Source organism: Coregonus lavaretus, assembly GCF_964263955.1.
Source record: "Coregonus lavaretus genome assembly, chromosome: 19".
Lineage (NCBI taxonomy): Eukaryota > Metazoa > Chordata > Actinopteri > Salmoniformes > Salmonidae > Coregonus > Coregonus lavaretus.
This window is the reverse complement of record NC_140006.1, coordinates 44,371,452-44,395,843: the sequence shown is the minus strand read 5'-3', so window position 1 is coordinate 44,395,843 and position 24,392 is coordinate 44,371,452. Positions and strand designations below refer to the sequence as shown.

The 24,392-nt window shown below is 44.5% G+C and overlaps 2 protein-coding genes across 4 annotated transcripts in view; one reads left to right on the top strand and one right to left on the bottom strand.

Moving 5' to 3' along the window:
• Nucleotides 1-19,577, top strand: part of prpf4ba (pre-mRNA processing factor 4Ba) — a 36,060-nt gene extending 16,483 nt beyond the window's left edge. The window contains exons 7-17 of one of the 3 annotated variants that reach the window (XM_084183533.1): nucleotides 185-261; nucleotides 881-971; nucleotides 2,712-2,859; nucleotides 4,534-4,671; nucleotides 7,604-7,757; nucleotides 9,705-9,819; nucleotides 10,263-10,414; nucleotides 10,608-10,694; nucleotides 15,691-17,680; nucleotides 18,304-18,354; nucleotides 19,239-19,577. In XM_084183533.1, the coding sequence (XP_084039659.1) occupies nucleotides 185-261; nucleotides 881-971; nucleotides 2,712-2,859; nucleotides 4,534-4,671; nucleotides 7,604-7,757; nucleotides 9,705-9,819; nucleotides 10,263-10,414; nucleotides 10,608-10,694; nucleotides 15,691-15,897 (1,169 nt within the window). In that variant the 3' untranslated portion in view covers nucleotides 15,898-17,680; nucleotides 18,304-18,354; nucleotides 19,239-19,577. Of the gene's footprint in view, nucleotides 1-184; nucleotides 262-880; nucleotides 972-2,711; nucleotides 2,860-4,533; nucleotides 4,672-7,603; nucleotides 7,758-9,704; nucleotides 9,820-10,262; nucleotides 10,415-10,607; nucleotides 10,695-15,690; nucleotides 17,681-18,303 lie in introns of all 3 variants that reach the window. The other 2 variants (XM_084183532.1, XM_084183531.1) reach the window with 2 other exon arrangements.
• Nucleotides 19,578-20,042: 465 nt separating this feature from the next.
• LOC311146905 (uncharacterized protein) lies at nucleotides 20,043-24,071 on the bottom strand. Its single transcript, XM_084183534.1, has 5 exons — nucleotides 23,622-24,071; nucleotides 23,501-23,526; nucleotides 22,410-22,481; nucleotides 22,097-22,167; nucleotides 20,043-21,439 (listed from the first exon to the last, which is right to left on the bottom strand). The coding sequence occupies exons 1-5, from the start codon at nucleotides 23,776-23,778 to the stop codon at nucleotides 20,332-20,334; spliced, it is 1,434 nt and encodes a 477-aa protein (XP_084039660.1). The 5' UTR covers nucleotides 23,779-24,071; the 3' UTR covers nucleotides 20,043-20,331.
• Nucleotides 24,072-24,392: the final 321 nt, after the last annotated feature.

Sequence of the window (24,392 nt, the reverse complement as noted above, 5' to 3'; positions counted from 1 at the left end):
TCAAATGTAGTTCATAACTCTATTACTCAATTACTTATTATTATGTTAATTTCTAATATACTCTGACTTCTTAATCAATGATTTTTTTTTTTTTTTTAAGTCATATTGACATCAGCAGTTGTCACAAAGTGTTTTTACAGTTTAGCAGTGCTCGAGTTTAAACTCTACCCCCTTTCTTTCCTAGAAGGAACCAACCCCAAAAAACCTTCTGCCCCCGATATGTTCACCGAATCGGATGACATGTTTGCCGCCTACTTTGACGTGAGTACTCCTCTTGTTCCTTTGATTGTGTCGTGTGGACTCTGACCACCATGACGTGTGCCAAGGAATAGGATCCTGGCAGATAGGGTTGCAAAGAGGGGTGTCCGTGTCCCGGATCGCCCTTGTGTTGTTACTGTCCAAACACGCGTCTGTCAGTGGGTAATTTGAAACCGGGCCACAGCGTTTTCTCTGGTGACCTTTCTGTGAGGCGACTTGTCCGATTCAGAGTCGAGATAAGCACGCAAGTTTGACTTTAGCGTAAATCATTAATTGAGGTCAGTGGGGGGACCGAAAGTTTGGCGCGTCAATCTCAAGTCAGAATACCACCTCAACTGTGGTTTTGTATTGTAGCCTGACAGTTAGACCTGGGTTCAAATAGTATTCGTTTTTTTCTTTCAAATACTTTGAGCGTTTTAAATGAGCCTGCTTGGGGTGCCAGATGGACAACATTTGCACTATTGGGACTATTCCTTTGGTTCCATTGCGCCAGGCAAGCTCAATCAAGCACAGCTTCCCATCAGAAAAATTATAACTGATTTCTTAAAAGGAAAAAAACTAACATTGGAAAAACCATTGGTCTCCCGTCATACTAACACTAAGTGATTTGTGGCCACTGCAGAGTGCAAGGCTTCGCGCAGCAGGCATCGGAAAGGACTTTAAGGAGAACCCCAACCTCCGAGACAACTGGACAGACGCAGAGGGCTACTACCGTAAGTCCATTTGGCATTAAGCTCCTTCCTTCTTTGTTCCTTCGTTTGTTTGTTAGCTTATTCATTCATGAATCACTACTGAACAAAAATATAAACGCAACATGCAACATTTTCAAAGATTTTATTGAGTTACAGTTCATATATGGAAATCAGTCAATTGAAATAAATTCATTAGGCCGTAATCTATAGATTTCACATGACTGGGCAGGGGGAGGGCATAGGCCCACCCACTGGGGAGCCAGGCCCAGCCAATCAGAATGAGTTTGTCCCCACAAAAGGGCTTTATTACAGACATAAATATTCCCCCCCCACCCCCCAGACGATCCTGCAGGTGACGAAGCCAATGTGGAGAAGTGGGTGGACAGGTAGCTTAGTGGTTAAGAGTGTTGTGCCAGTAACCGAAAGGTCGTTGGTTCTAATCCCCGAGCCGACTAGGTGACAATCTGTCGATGTGCCCTTGAGCAAGGCACTTAACCCTAATTGCTCCTGTAAGTTGCTCTGGATAAGAGCGTCTGCTAAATTACTAAAATGTAAAATGAGATCAAGGGCACGTGGTTACACATGGTCTGCGGTTGTGTGGCCAGTTTTACATACTGCCAATTCTCTAAAATGACGTTGGAGGCAGCTTATGGTAGAAAAATGAACATGAAATTCTCTGGCAACATCTCTGGTGGACATTCCTGCAGTCCGCATGCCAATTGCACGTTTCCTCAACTTTAGACATCTGTGGCATTGTGTTGTTTGACAAAACTGCACTTTTAGAGTGGCCTTTTATTGTCCCCAGCACAAGGTGCACCTGTGTAATGATCATGCTGTTTAATCAGCTTTTTGATGTGCCACACCTGTCAGGTGGATGGATTATTTTAGCAAAGGAAAAATGCTCACTAACAGGAAAGTAAACAAATTTGTGCACAAAATTTAAGGGAAATAAGCTTTTTGTGCGGCTGGAAGATTTCTGGGATCTTTAATTTCAGCTCATGAAACATGGGAACAACACTTTACATGTTGCGTTTATATTTTTGTTCAGTGAATATTTATATTCCGGTCTCTGATATTTCTTAATGTCTTTTTTATTTTTCTGGATTATGTGTTTTACATCTGCCATCAGTGTACGCGACCAGTAAACGTTGATTTGATTTGCATGAAAATGTGAAGATGGTTGTTTACATGCAAAATTGCCATTTCTTGTTGGTCGCTAAATCAAACGACAATGAGGAAGCAGAAAAAATCTGTTTTACTCACGTGCTACATCGGACACGTAACTTTTGCAGAGCTTGAGACACTCCTGTTCATTTCAACAAGAGCGTAACCGTGCCAGCTCTGCGAAAGGCTTACACTGTTTTGAGTCGTAAAATGTAAGTATTTTCAAGATTACGACGCGCAGCTCACGCATGAGAGCAAAAGTGGCTAGTGTTCTGCTCACGCTGACCAAAAGTTACTCTTCCAGTGTAGCAAAAAGAAACCGTGTAGCCGCAATGTTAGGCTACTGGATTTATTTATTTTTTATCACCTTCCTAATGGCGCAACCACAGAACCAGCTCACTTGCCCGGCTGCCGTAAATCCCATAAATTGTCAGTCTTTCACGTCAACAATGGGAGTGAACGATAAAGATCCGTTTTAGGCCTGCTGGAATTCTTTGCAGTTTTTGTTTACTTGCAACAGGGGCAACGCTTAAGGTCAATCCCTACCTATTCATAACCAGTTAGCTAATACATTCAATGTCTTTTGATATTTGACAGGACTCAATATCGGGGAGATACTGGACAAGCGGTACAGCGTGTATGGCTACACGGGGCAGGGCGTGTTCAGCAACGTCATCCGTGCGCGAGACGTGGCCCGCGCCAGCCAGGAGGTTGCCATTAAGATCATTCGGAACAACGAGCTCATGTGAGTGTCGTCTACCAATAGCTAGTCCTGAACCCCGTTCAGTAGGCAGAAAAACATTTTTGAAACGGGGGAGATACTACCTGAACTTGCCCATTGCAATATGTTTTGCTACGTTGTGCACTAATGAACACAGCTCTGTCTCATAATGTGAACGGTCCCTAATCATTGTGCTTTTGTTTCATGGAAGAGGCTTGTATCTTATATTTTGACAAGAGGCTTGTATCTTTGAAGGAGTGGGACACTAATCCAGACGCTTATAAGAAATCCCGCTATGCCCTCCGACGAACCATCAAACAGGCAAAGCATCAATACAAGACTAAGATTGAATCCTACTACACCGGCTGTGACGCTCGTCGGATGTGGAATGGCTTGCAAACTATCACTGATTACAAAGGGAATCCCAGCCGCGAGCTGCCCAGTGACGCGAGCCTACCAGACGAGCTCAATGCCTTCTATGATCGCTTCGAGGCAAGCAACACTGAACCATGCATAAGAGCGTCAGCAGTTTCAGACGACTGTGTGATCACGCTCTCCATAGACCTTTTTAAACAGGTTAACATTCACAAGACGTGAGAATGCTTTTCATTGACTACTGCTCAGCGTTCAACACCATAGTGCCCTCCAAGCTCATCACTAAGCTAAGGACCCTGGGATTAAACACCTCCCTCTGCAACTGGATCCTGGACTTTCTGACGGGCCGCCCCCCCAGGTTGATTTATTTATTTTAGATTTGATTTAGGATCCCCATTAGCCGACGCCGATAGTGACAGCTAGTCTTCCTGGGGTCCGACTCATTACGAAAAATACATTAGAAAAGCTGGTGAGGCAACAACACATCCGCCGCACTGACCCTCAACACGGGGGGCCCCTCAGGGGTGCGTGCTCAGTCCCCTCCTGTACTCCCTGTACACCCACGACTGCGTGGCCAAGCACGACTCTCAACACAATTTAAGTTTGCCAACGACACAACAGTGGAAAGGCCTGATCACCGGTGACAATGAGACGGCCTACAGGGAGGAGGTCAGAGACCTGGCAGTGTGGTGCCTGGACAACAACCTCTCCCTCAACGTCAGCAAGACAAAGGAGCTGATCGTGGACCACAGGAAACGGAGGGCACGAGCACGCTACTCAGTGTCCACATCACAAAGGATCTGTCATGGTCCGCACCCACCAACACAGTCGTGAAGAGGGCACGACAATGCCTCTTCCCCCCTCCAGGAGGCTGAAAAGATTTAGCAGGGGCCCTCAGATCCTCCAAAAGTTGTACAGCTTCTTCTGCCCCCCAAGCCATAAGCCTGGTAAATAATTAGGCCGGGTAGCTATTTGGTGAACTATTTAACTATCTGCATTGACTCTTATTTTCCCCACTTTTTTTTGACTCATCACATACGCTGCTGTTACTGTATTATCTGTCACTGTATTCCTAGTTACATATCTACCTCAGTTACTATTGTGGTAGATATTGGGTGTACAGGCTTTTGTTCTAGCCCTGCTCTAACACACCGGATTCCACTAACCTGTACTTGTTTATTTGAGTAATAATTATTTGAGTCCGGTGTGTCAGAGCAGGGCTGGAACAAAAGCCTGTACACCCAGTAGCTCTCCAGGGGGGGGACCTGACCTACTGGCACAGCAGTGGGTTAGGGATAGACTTTAGACTCTCTGTCCCAACAGGCAGAAGACTGGGCTCAAGGAGCTGGAGTTCCTGAAGAAACTCAACGATGCCGACCCGGACGACAAGTTCCACTGCCTGCGCCTCTTCCGACACTTCTACCACAAGCAGCACCTCTGCCTGGTCTTCGAGCCTCTCAGGTACACCCTCCAGGTCACTGGCACCCCTAGATTTAGTACAGTGTTTCCCTTCTAAATTGTGTAGGCATTGTGGGCCCCTCCGCATAGGTTTTTGCTCTCCCTGTGTAAAATAATGTGGTTTCAATTGATCATTTTTGGTTGCTGCTGAAGATGGAGTCTGAAAAGAGATGTTCTTATTGAATGCGAAGAGGCTGTTTGACGTCTGAGAGAGTCTGCTGCTCTCTGTCCTAGGGATGGGGGGAAATCGATACAGTAGAGCAGGGTTCTTCAATTCCGGTCCTGGAGGGCCGAAACACCTCTGTTTTTCATCCTCTCCTTCTAATCAGGGGCTAATTCAGACCTGGGACACCAGGTGAGTGCAATTAACTACCAGGTAGAAATAAAAAACAGAAGTGTTTCGGCCCTCCAGGACCGGAATTGAAGAACCCTGTAGTAGAGTATGGGGTTATTATCTTTGCCCATTTTATATCAACACTGTGACTCCCAAGTATCGATTTATAATTTTTTGCTAGGCAGTTAACGTTAGCTAGCACTAGTCGGCTGTAGCCGCAAAGTACCTCCAGTATTTCTCATCCTAAAGCTTGTTCTCATCTTCTTTTAAACTCTAGAACCGCCTGGCCTTTCAGCCTACAGGTAGCTGCCAGAGAATGTTGCCAGGTATCCCCTTTAGCATACGCGTCAGATCCATATCAGCCCACAAGGTGCCCAAACATAAGCACCAACGCTTGATAAATAGTGTATAAACTATTGTTTTGTCCTAGAAAAAAAAAACTTGGTTTGTGGCCTCCCGAGTGGCGCAGCGGTCGAGGCACTGCATCGCAGTGTTGCGGTGTCACTACAGCCTGGGGTTCGATCAGCGTCGTCCGGGTTAGGGAAGGGTTTGGCCGGCTTTACTTGGCTCATCGTGCTCTAGCGACTCCTTGTGGCCGGCCGGGTGCCTGCAGGCTGACTTCGGTCGTCAGTTGAACGGTGTTTCCTCTGACACATTGGTGCAGCTGGCTCTCCGGTTTAAGCGAGTGGGTGATGAGAAGCACGGTTTGGTGGGTCATGTTTCGGAGGACGCATGGCTCGACCTTCGCCTCTCCCGAGCCCGTTGGGGAGTTGCGGCGATGAGACAAGATCGTAATCACAAAAAAAAGGGGGAAAAAGAAGATGACATATACAAATTTAGAAAATAAAGAAAGGAGAAGCAGGTCTTACAATAAAAACATTAGTGATCATTTGATCAACTTTATTTGTAGATTCAATTAGTAATAGAGTCATAGTAATTAATCAAGTCCATTTGCTGCAGCTTTTTACTAAGTAGAAATGAAAAACACAATAATATAACCAGCCAGGTGCACAGGTGAAATGATTTGCCATATTCCTAAACAAAAGCACCAGTGCATGAACAATTGTAAAGGATGAATTGCCTCAATAAATAGCATATTTTGTAATTGTAATGTTATTATGTTCATAGTTTTTGCTTAGTAGCCAGAGAAATGTTGCTGCGTGAGTGGTCCTGTGCTGAATGCATGGACAGCACAGATATATCACTGGAAAAGGGACATTTGGAAATAGAGCTGAACCTCTTGAATTATGAGTTATTTGACAAAGGTAAAATGTCATAGAAACTGCAGAATATGCTCTTTCAGATACTGTATAGAAATCACAATGTTTTACCTGCATGTGACTCTGAAGGAGGATTTGATCAAGTGATGCTCCTTTTCCATGCATTTGTAAATTACAAAGATTCGCCCATCTCTTCATGTACAATTTGACAACTGATAGGCCTACTATTGTCACGCGTCAGATTGTCAATTTAATCTTGTCTATAGGCTAACTCTTATGTGTGAAATTAGTTACGATGGGCCGGCTGTGCAGACTGACCGCCGTCACTTGTTTTTTTCCGCTCATCAAAGTTGGATAGAGTCGAGGATATGTTTTGCATTATTCTACTGCAACACACATCATGTTTTTGTTTCCTTTACAATACATTTGTTTAGTAATAGACTTACAGTAAAATAAAACAGTCCTGTAACAGCTTCTTTTTTACAAAGTAAAACATAAAAGAGAACGGTATCAACCCCGCAAGGCGCGCGGTCAAATTATTAACGTGAGCCCCAACGCTAATAAATAGGCGTAACAAAAACTCATCATCACTCTGTTGCTGTTCTTAAAGTAAATCAACCTCTTCACCCTCATCGTTCAGTTAGGCCTCATTTTTAAAATTCGATTGTGAAGTAAGGTGCACAATTATCGCCCATTCATTCATTTTGTCATTCATCCATTTTGTCATTCATTCAGTGAGGTGAGAGTCACATTATCGTGTGGCTGGCTACCAACATCCTACAACAGGTACCAACATCCTACCTGTCTTGGAGAAGTTGGGAGTAGGTGTGTAAAAAAAAAAAAAAAAAACGGTCAAAAGGCTCAAGACTTTTCTGTTTGTGATTTTTTTTATTTTATTCTGACAATGGAGGTTATTCTAAAATACAAACATATCGTATCGTGAGGTCCCTAGCAATTTCCAGCCCAACTCTGTTCCATGTTTCACCGCTGAGTAGATATTGTCTTGTTCTAACCAGGGTCTCAATTATTTTTAGCACATGTATGTACAGACGCATTACTGAACTGTCTGAAATGGCACCATATTATGTGGTCCTCTGTAGCTCACCTGGTAGAGCACGGCGCTTGTAACGCCAGGGTAGTGGGTTCGATCCCCGGGACCACCCATACACAAAAAAAAAAGTATGCACGCAAGCGTCTGCTAAATGGCTTATTATTATTATTATTATTATTATTATTATTATTATTATTATTATATTCCCTACATAGTGTACTACTACTACTTCTGTGATTAAAAGTAGTGCACTATGTAGTGAATAGGGTATCATTTTGTGACGCACGCCTATATTGTAAGTGGTATCTCTCTACTCTCTCTCCTCCTCAGTATGAACCTGCGCGAGGTGCTGAAGAAGTACGGTAAAGATGTGGGCCTCCACATCAAGGCTGTGCGCTCCTACAGCCAGCAGCTCTTCCTGGCCCTGAAGCTGCTGAAACGCTGCAACATCCTGCACGCCGACATCAAGCCTGACAACATCCTGGTGCGTCACCTCTAACCCACCGTAGCCCCCAGAGAGACTCAGTCACCTCTAACCCACCGTAGCCCCCAGAGAGACTCAGTCACCTCTAACCCACCGTAGCCCCCAGAGAGACTCAGTCACCTCTAAACCACCGTAGCCACCAGAGAGACTGTCACCTCTAACCCACCGTAGCCCCCAGAGAGACTCAGTCACCTCTAACCCACCGTAGCCCCCAGAGAGACTCAGTCACCTCTAACCCACCGTAGCCCCCAGAGAGACTCAGTCACCTCTAAACCACCGTAGCCCCCAGAGAGACTCAGTCACCTCTAACCCACCGTAGCCCCCAGAGAGACTCAGTCACCTCTAACCCACCGTAGCCCCCAGAGAGACTGTCACCTCTAACCCACCGTAGCCCCCAGAGAGACTCAGTCACCTCTAACCCACCGTAGCCCCCAGAGAGACTCAGTCACCTCTAAACCACCGTAGCCCCCAGAGAGACAGTCACCTCTAACCCACCGTAGCCCCCAGAGAGGCAGTCACCTCTAACCCACCGTAGCCCCCAGAGAGACTCAGTCACCTCTAACCCACCGTAGCCCCCAGAGAGACTCAGTCACCTCTAACCCACCGTAGCCCCCAGAGAGACTCAGTCACCTCTAACCCACCGTAGCCCCCAGAGAGACTCAGTCACCTCTAACCCACCGTAGCCACCAGAGAGACAGTCACCTCTAACCCACCGTAGCCCCCAGAGAGACTCAGTCACCTCTAACCCACCGTAGCCCCCAGAGAGACAGTCACCTCTAACCCACCGTAGCCCCCAGAGAGACAGTCACCTCTAACCCACCGTAGCCCCCAGAGAGACAGTCACCTCTAACCCACCGTAGCCCCCAGAGAGACAGTCACCTCTAACCCACCGTAGCCCCCAGAGAGACAGTCACCTCTAACCCACCGTAGCCCCCAGAGAGACTCAGTCACCTCTAACCCACCGTAGCCCCCAGAGAGACTCAGTCACCTCTAACCCACCGTAGCCCCCAGAGAGACTGTCACCTCTAAACCACCGTAGCCCCCAGAGAGACAGTCACCTCTAACCCACCGTAGCCACCAGAGAGACAGTCACCTCTAAACCACCGTAGCCCCCAGAGAGACTCAGTCACCTCTAACCCACCGTAGCCCCCAGAGAGACAGTCACCTCTAACCCACCGTAGCCCCCAGAGAGACAGTCACCTCTAACCCACCGTAGCCCCCAGAGAGCACCAATAACCCTATTTCACTAAGCACAGTCACAGTGAAAGTGAAAATTTTAACAAACTTTTTAATGGAAAATACATATTTTTAAAGCAGGTTGTATGTTTCCGAACGATCATCACGATATGATGCCTTGTTGGTATTAAGACCCGCTTGCGGAGATAACTGTTCCTTTTGAGCAGGGCGCTCTACCCTTACCAGGTTTGCCCGGTCACGTGACGGGCTGTATCCCAGTGCACCTCGGTTCAGTCTTAATTGAACCCACCCAGTGTGAACAATGTGCTGTTTGACGGGGGTAAACACCGCTAACTAGCATAGAGATGACCATTGTACAATGCCAATCCTTTGACTCTCTAAAATGCATACGTTCATGTTTTATCACTTGCCTAAGACTTAAGTTTACCACGGAGTCATCTCACTTGCTAATTAACCATTAAATAACTAGATGCTGACTAGTTATCTACCTGTTGACAGTAGCACGTAGCGCTCTTTTCCACTGTGACGTAATGGTCAAATACGATTATTCAATTCTGCCTCTCAGTTCTACTTTTGATTGCAAGTCAATTGTCATTGTGCTTGATCTCTCCAATAAATTAAATTGGTGAAAAGGGGAATGCTGGGAGATTTGGTGTCACCTTTTTGACCTTTTTCAACATGTTGGCTGGAGTTTTATATAGGTCAAGTGGCATATATTTTTATTTTTATTTATTGGTTTGTTTTCAACAGGTGAACGAGTCGAAAACCATCCTCAAGCTCTGTGACTTTGGTTCGGCGTCGCACGTGGCGGAGAATGACATCACTCCCTACCTGGTCAGCCGATTCTACAGGGCGCCTGAGATTAGTGAGACTCTCCCCTCTTTTCTTCTCTTCTGTGTTCTGTTCTTTTTTTAAAAAAATCCTGTCACTCTCCTTTTTATCACCAACCCTTGACCTGGAGAGCTGCTATACTGGGTTCAGGCTTTTTCTCCAGCCCAGCTATATTTAACTAATCACCTGCTCAAGTCCTTGATTAGTTGAGTTAGTGGATCCAGTAGCTCTCCACAACCAGTTGGTGACCGCTGCTGTAGGTCCTAACTTGTAGGGAAAATGTTCAACTGTCGTGTTTAGCACCAAACGGAAGAAAAACTGAGTAAAATAGGGAGGGACTACTTTTTTATTATTATTATTTTTTAAACATTTTGAAACTTTTTGAAATGTTGTGCCCTAATGAACACAACGCTCATCAAACATACTAATTTGCCATAGTTTGTCCAAGTCCCCTAAAGCCTGTATCTGTCCTTGCAGTCATCGGGAAGCCTTACGACTACGGGATCGACATGTGGTCTGTTGGCTGCACTCTGTATGAGCTGTACACGGGTAAGATCCTTTTCCCAGGGAAAACCAACAACCACATGATTAAGCTCGCCATGGACCTCAAGGGCAAGATGCCTAACAAGGTGAGACCAAAAACCACCAACCACAGAAACACTCCCTTCACCATACTAATGGATATTTACAGCAGAAAACCGATTTATTCAGAAGTATTACTGAAATTCCAATTCAAGAAAAATCTGAGTTTCTGGTTATTTCCTGAATGGAATCATTTGAAATGGAATTGACCCCAACTGTTTTCTTTCTACCCCTCCACAGATGATCAGGAAAGGTGTATTCAAGGACCAGCACTTTGACCAGAACCTCAACTTCCTGTACACCGAAGTAGACCGAGTTACTGAAAGGGTAGGAGGTTGTTGTTTTCTCTCATATTGTCTGAGTGGGAATGTTAACATGAATACCCCCCAGGAACCCAAATTATTTGGGTGGATCCCATCCTCCTTTATAAAACGTGTTTTGTTTCCAAAAGGTATCGGAATTGTCAACAAAAGTTACACCCATTGAGCTGCAATAATCACGTAGCCAGTTGTGAAGAGCAAAAATCCTGCTGAAGCGTTCAATGCCACGATTCAGAGAGGGCACAGGGCCAGATATGATGGGTTTTTTGTTAGTGTCTAGCAGAGAGTCAATCAGCTCTTTAAAATCCAGTTTCAACTGTTCAGAGCTGCCCTTCATAATGTCATTAAAACCCACATGGACTACGATAGAATCGATTTCCACGTCCTGACATAGTACATTCGGGAGCAGCTTAGTCATGTCATTTACTCAAGCTCCGGGATAGGACATTGTTTTTGCACCAGGAACGGTCACATTTCTTACCATGGAGCTGCCCAAAATCACAGCTGGCGAGAAGGACAAGGAAAATCCTCCCACCCTTCACAGGATGCAGGCCTCCGACAGATGGAGAAGGCCCGCTCGATCCAGAGCAGGGACGGAAGGTTGCCGACGTCGACTTAGAAATCGTAGTAGTAGGCACTGCGGCCGCAGACACAGGCACCCCCAGCGACGAAGGTGCAGGAAGATCAGGCTCCAGGACGGCGAAACTATTCGTTGTTTGTATCCCGCTCCGGGCCTCTCGTTGGGAGTGTAGACTGCTTTGCGGGAGGTCGCTGTCTTCGGTTTCCACCGCTCGTGACATGCGACCATCGTTGATTGCCTTTCTCCTCATGCTGTGCTCCTTCGACGGCGCTATCAGATGGTGTAGCTCCGGGCAACACCGGCCAGTCGGATAACGACAAACGACAAGGCGGAGATGCATCCAACAAGCGCGAACGCCGTCCAGCCACCGGCGTAGAAAATGTTAACATTCCACTCTGCATTTTCCCCCAGTTTCTTACGTAGGCTGGCGACCTGCGTAAATGAAGGAAGCCACCTCAAGGCTATAATCCTCTGTAAATTAACAATTGCCGCATTGGAACTCCGAGTGATCCGGTTTGTCCCGAAACAAAGCATAATAGATACAGCGCTGGAACCGTTCATTTAGTTCTCCAGTCAAACAGGGCTCCATTGCAAAACTCATCTGGTACCAACTTCGTTAGCTTGATGGCTAGCAGCTTAGCGTCTCTATGGTATCAAATCAAATGTTATTTGCCACATGCGCCGAATACAACAGGTGTAGACCTCACAGTGAAATGCTTACTTACAAGCCCTAAACCAACAATGCAGTTTTTAAGAATAGGAAAAAAAAGTGTTAGGTAAAAAATAGCAAATAATTAAAGAGCAGCAGTAAAATAAAATAACAGTAGGGAGGCTATATACAGGGGGTACCGGTACAGAGTCTATGTGCAGGGGCACTGGTTTGTCGAGGTAATATGTACATGTGGGTAGAGTTAAAGTGACTATGCATAAATAATAAACAGAGTAGCAGCAGCGTAAAAAGGATGGGGTGGGGGGGGCAATGCAAATAGTCCGGGTAGCCATGATTAGCTGTTCAGGAGTCTTATGGCTTGGGGGTAGAAGCAGTTAAGAAGCCTTTTAGACCTAGACTTGGCGCTCCGGTACCGCTTGCCATGCGGTAGCAGAGAGAAAAGTCTATGACTAGGGTGGCTGAAGTGTTTGACCATTTTTAGGGCCTTCCTCTGACACCGCCTGGTATAGAGGTCCTGGATGGCAGGAAGCTTGGCCCCTGTAATGTACTGGGCCGTACGCACTACCCTCTCTAGTGCCTTGCAGTCGGAGGCCGAGCAGTTGCCGTACCAGGTGGTGATGCAACAAGTCAGGATGCTCTCGATGGTGCAGCTGTATAACTTTTTGAGGATCTGAGGACCCATGCCAAATATTTTCAGTCTCCTGAGGGGGAATAGGCTTTGTCGTACCTTCTTCACGACTGTCTTGGTTTGTTTGGACCATGATAGTTCGTTGGTGATGTGGACACCAAGGAACTTGAAGCTCTCAACCTGCTCCACTACAGCCCTGTCGATGAGAATGGGGACGTGCTCAGTCCTCTCTTTTTTTCCTGTAGTCCACAATCATCTCCTTTGTCTTGGTCACGTTGAGGGAGAGATTGTTATCCTGGCACCACACGGCCAGGTCTCTGACCTCCTCCCTATAGGCTGTCTCATCGTTGTCGGTGATCAGGCCTACCACTGTTGTGTCGTCGGCAAACTTAATGATGGTGTTGGAGTCGTGCCTTGCCTTGCAGTCATGGGTGAACAGGGAGTACAGGAGGGGACTGAGCACGCACCCCTGAGGGGCCCCTGTGTTGAGGATCAGCGTGGCAGACAGGGGCGGTGTGTTCATTAGGGCGATATGGGCGACGCACTGCCAAACGGGAAAAGGAAGGGATTTTTTTTCTAATCAATTATATCACGGCAACAGTAGTTTTCAGTGTTCTAATATAGACGTCTGATCTGCCACTAAATGTCCAATCAGGCTAAAGTCGTGCTTCAAATGGCCCCGCCCCTTTTGGGGCGATTTCAGTCAGGTTGAAAATCGCCCAGGAGTCTCTCATAGACTATCATGTAAAATATTTTTTTTTAATACAATCTCTATGGGTTCCGGGAGGGCTTGCACTTACGCGCTTTCGTCATACGTAACATAAGTAACCATGAACATAACTAAGAAAAGAGCGGGTAGCAGCGTCAATCAATTCACGTACAACTGTCAAGATGGCTAGCTTTGCGAGGCAAAGATGAAACTGAGGGCTCCACCAACCCTGGTATTTTTCTTGGACTTGTCAACTTTGTGGCACAATTAGATGAGGTGTTTGATGACCATCTTAAAAATGCTAAAGTTTTCAAGGGCACATCAAAGACCATTCAAAACGAGCTACTGGAGTGTATGCTAGCGGTCATGAGGGAACATATTGTGGAGGAGGTGAAGTCGGCGAACTTCGTAGCTATCCAAGCTGACGAGACCACGGACGTTTCTACACAGACACAGCTGGTGCTTGTGCTGAGGTACATAGATAGCAACCACAAAGTGCAGGAGCGCTTTTTTGAGTTCCTTCCCATCTCGGAATCAACCTCAGTCTCAATCGCCAGTGTGCTTTTGGAGAGACTGAACGGTCTTTTTGCCGACGACGAGAAAGTCAAACTCATTGCGCAAGCTTACGATGGAGCCAGTGTGATGAGGTGAGAGAAGGCTGGTGTGCAGCAAAAGGTGCGTGATCATTTCAAGAATGCCCATTACGTGCATTGCTATGCGCATCAGCTGAATTTGATCATGCAGCAAGCTAGAACAGTTTCAGTACAAGTAATGTAGCCTCTCTCTCTCTTTGTCCCTCCCTGTCTGTCTCTTTAACACACACACGCCCAAATCAGTTCACAGTTGATGTTGTTTAAAATAGTTATTTTTCATTTTTAAAAAAGTTAAAAAAAAAAAAAAAGAAATTCTGTTCATGTTCATTTTTACAAATCTATACAATTGGCCAGAATATGGTTGTTCATATTTACAAATCTATACAATTGGCCAGAATATGGTTGTTCATTTTTACAAAGCCATACAGATAGCTGTGTTTACCTTTTCTAGAAATTATTTTCAAATTCTGTTTTCAGGCAAAATGTCTATCACTGTTCATTTTCACAAATCTATACAAGAGGGCAGAATATGGAAGTCTATAAAAATTTCTTATTACCAATAACTTGCATCAATGTTTTCAGTAGCCTCTATCAAAAGCTCCTGCTTGCTTGTTGTGAATTATGCTCAGGTGCACATATTTCCAATTCAACCATGAGGCCTTTTTGAAGCAAGTAATGTGTATATCAGTATTGACTTATATGCTGCCCCTGTCTTCATGTTGTTGCTGGACATATCTTTTTTAAATGTGTGTAGGTCACCTAAATCATCAGAAAAATTGCCCCCCCTGAGAATTTTTTCAGGAGCCGCCACTGGTGGCAGATGTGTTGTTACCTACCCTTAGCACCTGGGGGCGGCCCGTCGGGAAGTCCAGGATACAGTTGCAGAGGGAGGTGTTTAGTCCCAGGGTCCTTAGCTTAGTGATGAGCTTTGAGGGCACTATGGTGTTGAACGCTGAGCTGTAGTCAATGAATAGCATTCTCACGTAGGTGTTCCTCTTGTCCAGGTGGGAAAGGCAGTGTGGAGTGCAATAGTGATTGTATCATCTGTGGATCTGTTGGGGCGGTATGCAAATTGGAGTGGGTTTAGGGTTTCTGGGATAATGGTGTTGACGTGAGCCATGAACTGCCTTTCAAAGCACTTCATGGCTACAGACGTGAGTGCTACGGGTCGGTAGTCATTTAGGCAGGTTATCTTAGTGTTCTTGGGCACAGGGACTATGGTGGTCTGCTTGAAGCATGTTGGTATTACAGACTCAGTCAGGGACATGTTGAAAATGTCTGAAGACACTTGCCAGTTGGTCAGCGCATGCTCAGAGTATACGTCCTGGTAATCCGTCTTGCCCTGCGGCCTTGTGAATGTTGACCTGCTTAAAGGTTTTACTCTGCAACAGAGAGCGTGATCACAGTCATCCGGAACAGCTGATGCTCTCATGTATGCTTCAGTGTTGCTTGCCTCAAAACTTTTGCCTTCTGTCCTCTTACTCCTTTTCCACATTTCCCTTTTTCTCTCCCTCTTCATTCTCCTTTTCCTCCTATTACAATCCCCCCCCCCCCACCCCCCGTTACTCTAATTTTCTCTCTACCATCTTTGTTTTCCTCATTCCTTTATTTTCTCTGTCTTTTTAAAACCGTTTGTTTTCCTCCCACACTGTTCTTACTTGACTCTGATCTCTTGCCCCGCCCCGCCCCGCCCCACCCAACTCCCACACCCCTATCTGTTCCGTTTGTCCTTCTCTATCTTTCTCTCTCTCTCTCTCTCCCTCTCCCTCCTGCCCTCCCTCGATCTCCCCCTCCTGTTCTTTTTCTGTCCCACCCGTCCACAGGAGAAGGTAACAGTGATGAGCACCATCAACCCCACTAAGGAGCTGCTAGCTGACATGGTGGGCAGTCAGCGTCTGCCCGAGGACCAGCGCAAGAAGGTGGCCCAGCTCAAGGACCTGCTGGACCAGACCCTGATGCTGGACCCGGCCAAGAGGATCAGCATCAACCAGGCCCTGCAGCACCCCTACATCCAGGAGAAGATCTTCTGACCGCTTCCTACTGTACACAGTCACACATTGATTGCAGCAACCAGTACTGAGTTCTTAGTTTGACTATGGTTGGATCCCATCCCAGGCCAAGAAATTGATTTATTTGAGCTGGCACTCACACACACACACACACACACACTCTCCCATTTTTCATCGACCTTGTGGATTGTATTATATAACCGTAGTAGGGCTCATGTCTGCTGCACAACATGTGTTCAGTCTCAGCCTCTCTGCAAGTCAGAGAGTTCTGTCTCATTATAAGCCCTCTATCTCATGGACAGTAAGCCACTCGAGTTGGACTTTCATCCACTCAGATCTTCAGTTTTTGATTGGCCCCTTGCAGGTGACTGAAGGTGGAAGATATTTTTTGCTGTAAAAATGTTAATTTTGATTGTAGGGAAGGGTTAGGGTTAGTACACATTTTTTTTATACTGATTGTTGGGAAGGGTTTTTGGGGTTAACGGTCATTTGTGAGTTGCCAAGGCTGTGACAAGCACAGAGAGGGTAACCCAATGCCCTTTAACCTTTTTTTGAATGGGATATTTGTACAGTGAGTAGACTAAACTCCTGCAACCTTGGCAGCTCCTTTTGACTTACTGTTACATGTTGATGTGGTGCAGGGCCAGCATAAATGATGTCTATATCCACATCTCCTCCAGGTATTGAAAGCCCCGAGCGCTCCCCCCCACCCACCCTGTCCCCACATCCTGGTGTGTCTGTGCAGGCCCTGGTCCGCATGCCCGTTCTGCTGCTGCCTGTAGGTCTGTCAGTGCCGAAAACCCAAACGGTTGGGGGTCCTTGGGTTCTACTTGAGCACCCCTGCAGGGATGGTCCCTCCTCATGTTTTAAAGCAGGTTGTATACCACTTTCAGTACATTGAAGGGGGGGGGCGTTATCCAACAAGCTATCACCTTCAGTGTGCTTCTGTAAATGGAGCAGCTACATTTGATTTGCTCTACTGTAATGAGTACCTTTTTTGTTTGTTTTCCCTGCGTTCCCTTTACGATGTTAGAAACTGTGAGGATAGCAGTCTTGCTACGTATACAAAAACCATGTGTTGCAATTGTTTTAGGTGTGTTCTCTAAAAAAAGAAAAAGGATATTTAAGTGTTTTGTTTCCCTCTGCTATCTATCATTGGTTTTCATGTTTGTATGACCATGTTGTCTTTTGATACAGGGATATTCCTGCTCTGAGCTTTGAGTCTGCTTTGTTATGAGCGGTAATTGCCTCTACTTTATTTGATGTTCTATATATATATATATATATTATGATGTTCTTATAACAGAAATAAAACAGCCTAAATGAGTAGCTAATGTAGTATGTATGCCTTTTCCATGAATGTCTTCCATACATACACATGCCAATGTTCAGGCCCCTTAAAGTGTCAACCATGAACTGAAATGCGTTCTTTTTTTTTTAAAGCTAATCCACCAAAAACGTAAACTAAGAATACATTTGGTGTTCAGCAGCTGTTAGGCTGAAATCCTAACTTGGAGATCTGTGAGCCTAACTTGACGCGTACAGATCTTTAAAGTTAGGATTCGGCCCTTACATGCTAGATTTAGTTCAAACCAAAGGAGCAGAAGACAACATCATTTTTGTGTGCTGTTTCACTGACGCTGATGTTTGTGCTGTTTTTCCCCCCCACAATGATGTTTCCTGTGGTGGCTGAGAGCGAGACAGTCCAGCACCTCCAGCCTGGGCTCCACTTTCAGAGAGACAAGACCTCCACAAGGCCACTTATCAAGGTCATTTATGATGGCATGTGTAGATACTAAACGCCGTAAGCTATAAAAATAGTCGCACACTCTATATATATATATATATATATATATATATATATATATATATATATATATATATATATATATATAACTCACAGCAATTTATTGGGTAAAACGCCCAATAAATTGCTGTGAGTATGTATATGTATATGTGTATATATATATATATAGAGAGAGTGTGCGACTATTTATTTTTATAGCTTACAGTTAATTCGCCAATAGTCAGCACCTCTACACAAAATAATTTTCTCTGGGTGTGCTCATGCTTTTTATTAGATACTAAAAGCCAACAACAACACTGGGGGGTGATGTAAAAGACAATATGGGGAATTAATTTCGCTTACTGTTTTCTTGAAGGCCTTTATCATAGACACTCAACCATTAAAAAGTAGTGGTTCCAAACATGTGCGCTCACAAGATGTTAAGGCTTAATCCTTGTATTTGTCTACACATGACAGACACTTTTATGGTTAACAAAGTGTCATTCCAAGCTGCCTATGTACCCGACTGTGTTTGGTTACTCATATGGCTCTAAACTGGTTCCAGATTGCCACAAGGTGTCAGGTAGCTTGACTTGTATTGTCAAAGTTGAACCAAGATACTTGTTCTCTATATATTCTAGGTGCAGCCCTTTTTAGAGAAGAGTCTCGCAAGGAACCACCTCTGGACAAAGGTTTCTGTTTTTAGAGAGAGTTACTGTATTTGTGAAGGCGGACTCATCAATATGACATCATCATAGAAAGCGGGGCAAATTCCTGCATACAGAAATCAACAACAGTATTGAAATCTTCTGAGACTGACACTTGTGGCTTTTCCCCCATGTGGGTAAGGCTCAAGGGAGGGTGCAAATTAGGAAGAGGCGAATGTGGCAGTCTTGGCAGATCTTTTTTATTTATTCTGTCGTTGATGTCTGTAAGCAGGAAGACGGGGCATGTATGATGTCATTTTGCAAAGTCAATCTTGAGTAGACATGATGTCATGACCTGATTTGCTGTTAAACATTTTCGAATATGTTATCAGCATCTACTTCAGTTATCATAATGAGTCAGTATTAGACACATTGTTACCATAATGAATCAGTATTAGACACATTGTTGCCATAATGAATCAGTATTAGACACATTGTTACCATAATGAATCAGTATTAGACACATTGTTACCATAATGAATCAGTATTAGACACATTGTTACCATAATGAATCAGTATTAGACACATTGTTACCATAATGAATCAGTATTAGACACATTGTTACCATAATGAATCAGTATTAGACACATTGTTACCATAATGAATCAGTATTAGACACATTGGGTGAGATTTTGGACCCATTATAGACTTTTGAGATTTGTTCATGAACTCAATGTTTTGCTTAAGGATTCTGAGAAAGTATAAGGCAATCATGATAAATGGTATTAGTTTGATTGAACTTGAGTTATAATGTGGCTGTCTATGCCAAAGTGACCAACAATAAGGTAATACTTTTTCTTGTTATTGAGAAATATGGCCAGATTCATGTTATCACTGGTAACATTGCAATTTTGTGTTTTGTTTTTCAGGGTAAGTCGGAACTTCTCTTCCCTGCCTTGGTTCCCTCAGTCTCCTCTTTCTGCTTTGGTGCCCATGTAAAACTCGAGACCAGGGAGATGTTCAACGATGAGCCCTGTGGATATTTCTCAGAAAATGTTAAAACAGAAATGTATTTTTTAAATGTTACGTAACACGTTTGACTACATCCTTCACTTTATTCATGTCATCCAACCCAAATGACTGCACACCACTGTTTCCTTATGATATAACATCAATATGCATATTCTGTCCTCTATTGAGAACGTAACAACTTGTGTTCATTTTCATTTGTGTATTACTATAGTAAACATAGGCATGGACTATCTGAAGATTGAGGTCTTTGGTAACAGTTTACTTGGACGCTGTCATAGCCCACATAATCACGTTGCCATAATGTCAAGATGTCAAAAAACAATGACTTAGCCTGTCTGCTTATGACAGCTGACTTAAAACAAACATGACTCAACCGTGGTTTGAATTTTAAGAGGTGCTAAAATAATAAGAATTTAAACATCAGTGTGGGCACCCTCAAAATAGTCAAGATGTTGACACCCCAAAGAGTCTGTATAATTTGAACCTTGTACAAAGTGTTATTTAGGCATGCTAATTCCCACTAGTCTACTAGCTTCCAGTACCTACGTAGATAACATTGCCTGACTTTGACATGGGGCGGCGCACAATTGGCCCAGCGTCGTCCAGGGTAGGGGAGGGAATGGCCGGCAGGGATGTAGCTCAGTTGGTAGAGCATGGCGTTTGCAACGCCAGGGTTGTGGGTTCGATTCCCACGGTGGGCCAGTATGGAAAAAAATAAATAAAAAAAATGATATATGCACTCACTAACTGTAAGTCGCTCTGGATAAGAGTGTCTGCTAAATGACTAAAATGTAAATGTATATCATTATGACACCAAAGGGTTCAGGTAAGGTCCAACCAGATATTTTGTACGTTCATTGACTGGTAAACTGGTTCACTTGGCTCTCATGTTCTACTTTGAAAACATTGTGCAGTGATCAGGAACACCCTGTCAAAGGAAAAGGCTGATCTTCCTAAATGTATAGTCAGAGTAATCCCAGTCTCCAATTGTTAAGCCTTTCTCAAGTCCCTGGCTTTAGTTTTCTTTGCAGAGTTCGGTGGTGACACTCTGTGGGAGCTCAATGTGCCTTTCTTGTTAGCTTTGGCTTTTCTGATTTTGGTGCAACCTGTAGGTTTTGGTGTCGATCCCTCACCCCAAGACTGGACCTGGACAAGGGTCTCTGTCCTGCTTAGTTTGGCTGAGCTGGAACGGGGCCTTTTAAAGACCGTATGTGGCCTTGAGCCCACCCTGATGTGGTTCTGTTTGTAAGGAGCACAAGTCTGCCTAGGGCGCGAGTCGCGAGACAGGCTCAGTTCCGTAAAACTGGACACAACTGAACCGTACACTCCAGTTGGCACAAATACCGGTTTGGATCCCGGAAAATCTGCTTTCCTCAAGCGAGAAGTGCTCCTGGTCAAGCTGACGGCCGTGGCCGGCCGACACCGGCCCGTTTTGGTCAGCTCTCGCTGTACTGTGGCCGCCTGCAGATCCTCCATCTCAGATAGTCTGCTTACGATGGCAGCCAATGAAGGCTCTCGCATGTGCAGGCTCTGGCGACTTTCCCACTCGGCCGTGCTGGGCAGACTCCGGGTCAGATCCAGCACTTCCAGAGGTGCGGGGAGCACCTCCGCAAATGGAGACTGGGCCTCCGACGACGCCGGGAAGTGCAAGTCATGGTCCAGGTCGAAAGGTTCAGGCCTCAACCGGAGCGCAACTGCGGGCGTGACCCACTCGTGGGCCTGGGCGCCCCCTTTCTCTTGGTCGGATAGATCGCTGGCGTCAGAGTGGATGTCCACCGGTGTGCTGCTACCGTTTCGCTTCGAGCCATCAGCGCTGGTTCCTGACCCAAGCCCTGCTCTGTCATTCATTGGGCCCCAACAGTAGAATGTCTTTACCCTCCTCTCCCCATTGCTCCTTCTCCTGTCCCTCGGACTGGCAGTGTAAGCCACCTGGACAGGTGTGATTTTCAACAGAGACTCACTCGAGCTCGTGTCCCGGCCCTCCCCTTGGCTATGTTTGGTGGATCTCCGGTGCCGTAGCCTGCTGTTGAGATGATGGATGTCGATTGTTGGACGTCTGTGGATCATCCTGAACTGGGCTCTCTGTGGCTGGCTCTGACTAAAGATAAGGGCATACAGATGGCAAAGGGCTAAGTAGTATGGCGATCTGATAGAATAATTTAAATAATTACATAAACATTTATTTTAATTTCGAACTCCATAAACCTGAAAGGTGTTTAATTTACACCTTTGGAAAATCCTGACAAAACCAAATGTGGCGTTTTAAGTAGCCTATCTAAACAAAACGTTTACCTAAAAACTGTCCTAGTGAATTGACAACAGCCAAGGTAAATCATGTTTGGGTATATTTTGAGTGGAATATTCCTTTTTTGATAGTCAAGAAATGGGGGTGAAATAAACTATTTGAGTTTGGATGCACAAAATGCTTTTAATTTTTTAATGTATTCCAATGAAAACCTATTCGATAATAAGGTTAGGTATTTTGGCGACAGGCAGATGAAATATGACGCCAACTGTTGTCAGACGGGCTGGCATACATTTGTGATTGATTTGCCCTCCATCAAGGTAACGACTGGCCCATTATTTAATATCCCATTGTACTCTATACAGGTGACTGGTAATGAACCATCGGTCGTGGTGGAGCAGCCAGAGGGTAATATTCCGACACACTGAAGATCCAATTCGGCCTGTGAATAGGCCAGCTGTCACCGAGTAGGGTAGTGAGCAGGCATTTAAAAATATTTGATCTACTTACACTGATGTAGACTCTGATGGGCTACAGCAGGTGGTCGGGTAGATACTTGAATTGAGTGTTGATGGAAATGTCTAAAAAAATAAATAAAAGATGAATGTATTAAAATGAATTTTAAAGTAATTTGTATTAAAGGCATTAAAAACAACGCTACACTAAAGGCAAAGGGATTTGTTGAAATGGTCACACACAACCGGTAACAATTCCTTGTCTGGAAACATCCATAACTGTAAAATGGATTAGACTTGCAATACTGCCCATACATGCTGTACATCTAAATGCTCTAAACTATAGTAAGTACGTTTACAGTTATCACCTTCTGTGCTCTGATGCCACTTGATATGTCCAAGTCCTCAAGTTGACGAATCAGCTGAGAGATATAGAAGTCCTGTGGGCAATAGACGGTTCATTCATTTTGATCATAAAGCAGTTGGTAGACTTCGTCCATTTGAATTCAGGGGCAAGATCTGAGAAAGAATAACTATTCATTCTTATTATTTTTTATAAAGCTCTACTTTAACATTTGACATTTACGTCATTTAGCAGATGCTCTTATCCAGAGCGACTTACAGTTTTAGTGAGTGCATACATTTTTCATACTGGCCCCCCGTGGGAATCGACCCCACACCCCTGGCGTTGCAAGCGCCATGCTCTACCAATTGAGCTACAGGAAGCCCAAATATGAGATCATATGAGATCAGCATTAGATAAGGTTGGAGAGCTGCGTAGTGCAATAGAAAAACATGTTAAATAAAGACACGTATTATACAAGTTTTACTTAAGGTCTCCAATGAGTTTCTCTCTAATTAAACCATGTGATCTTTTTCCCCATTAGTTGAATGTGCAAGGGGTGAATTTCTCAAGGCACTGTACCTATTTAGGTTATGGGAAGCCGTAATCAAACTTTAGTAGCACTTCATTATCCTATATGGTAGATATAATGACATAGTAAAATGGTAATTACTCAGTAAGAATTGATGCCGTAATTTGTTTTTCTTTTGGTAGCCTTTACCAGAATGTCAATGAAAAGTATACATTGGCTACGAACAGCTCGTGTTTACAGGTGCATGGAGAGAGAACAAATATATAAATAAAATGGAAAGTTCAGCACACTGATGTTGGATGCTCCACAAACTTGGATAGCACACCAACGTTTCAGTCAATAGACCTTTATTGGTATTTGGATCTAAACATTTGTGAGATTCATTTAATTGTTTGTGGAGCATCCAATACCTTTTTTCAGTACTGGCAACCCAGTTTGCACCCTTTAGGCTAATTGTTAGCACACTTTCAATATGCAAATCATAATGATGATTTAATTATATAAGATTAACGTTACACGCTTACACTGCCTTTTAATTTGCTTTATTCAAAAAAGCGGTGTGATGAGCCTGTTTTGTCACTCACCTGGTGTATTTGGCCAGATACAGCTCCTAGAAAAATTTAAAGTTATGTGAGCAATATTTCAGTTAAAACCGGCATAAATCAGGTGGAAATAATAATTTCAGAAAAAGACATGCTAGGCTACCTGGCGTCGAGAGATGCGTCTCAGCTAAACCGTGCTTACGAGCTGTTGACATGTTGAGGGTGGACGTTTGATCATTACAGTGAACCGGTGTTGGAACTTGGATTCCAGACGTGGTTAATATTTGGACATCCACATGACACGGACATTTATCAAACATTCCTCTTTCTCTCCGTTATCATTTCAGCACGCTAGCTACAGTAGATCAATTCATATATTTTACCTGTAGCTAGGAATTCGTTTTCTCTTTCCTCGTACATAACCTATATTGACTTGTATTTCCCGAAAGATACAGCCAGATACGAAGTTACAACGCGTACCCAAAAGTTATTTTAAATCATCTAAGATTTGTGTTGGTCTTTCTGTCATGCGACACATATCTTCTACAACAAGATCATGACAGCTCTTCTACAACAACATGATATGGGCTATGGCACATCGAAATGTACTCCATTAGCTAGCTATACGACAATGGTGACTGAAGCCATGGTAACACATGAACTACGGGAACTTCCCAGTCCTCGGAATGTCGCCTGTTTACCCCGCCTCAAATAGATTAAAACCCGTTGGTGCTAGATAGTTTTAGTGTCTAAACGCAATAGCCTATCCATACATTTTTTCACATTTGTGTTTTTCATCTGAAATGAATGAAGCTAGAATCCTTAATTGAAACTATAACAAAGCGGACACCCTGCCTATGTTTTGGTAAACAGCTGAGGGATGGGCCTGGAGATATACTATATACAGTTGAAGTCGGAAGTTTACATACACTCA

Coding starts and splice junctions, on each gene's coding strand:
- LOC311146905 (XM_084183534.1), bottom strand. CDS start 23,778: ATGTTTGATAAATGTCCGTGTCATGTGGATGTCCAAATATTAACCACG. Junction 23,527..23,621: donor GACGCATCTCTCGACGCCAG/GTAGCCTAGCAT, acceptor AAATTTTTCTAG/GAGCTGTATCTGGCCAAATA. Junction 21,440..22,096: donor CCATCAGAGTCTACATCAGT/GTAAGTAGATCA, acceptor CCTTATCTTTAG/TCAGAGCCAGCCACAGAGAG.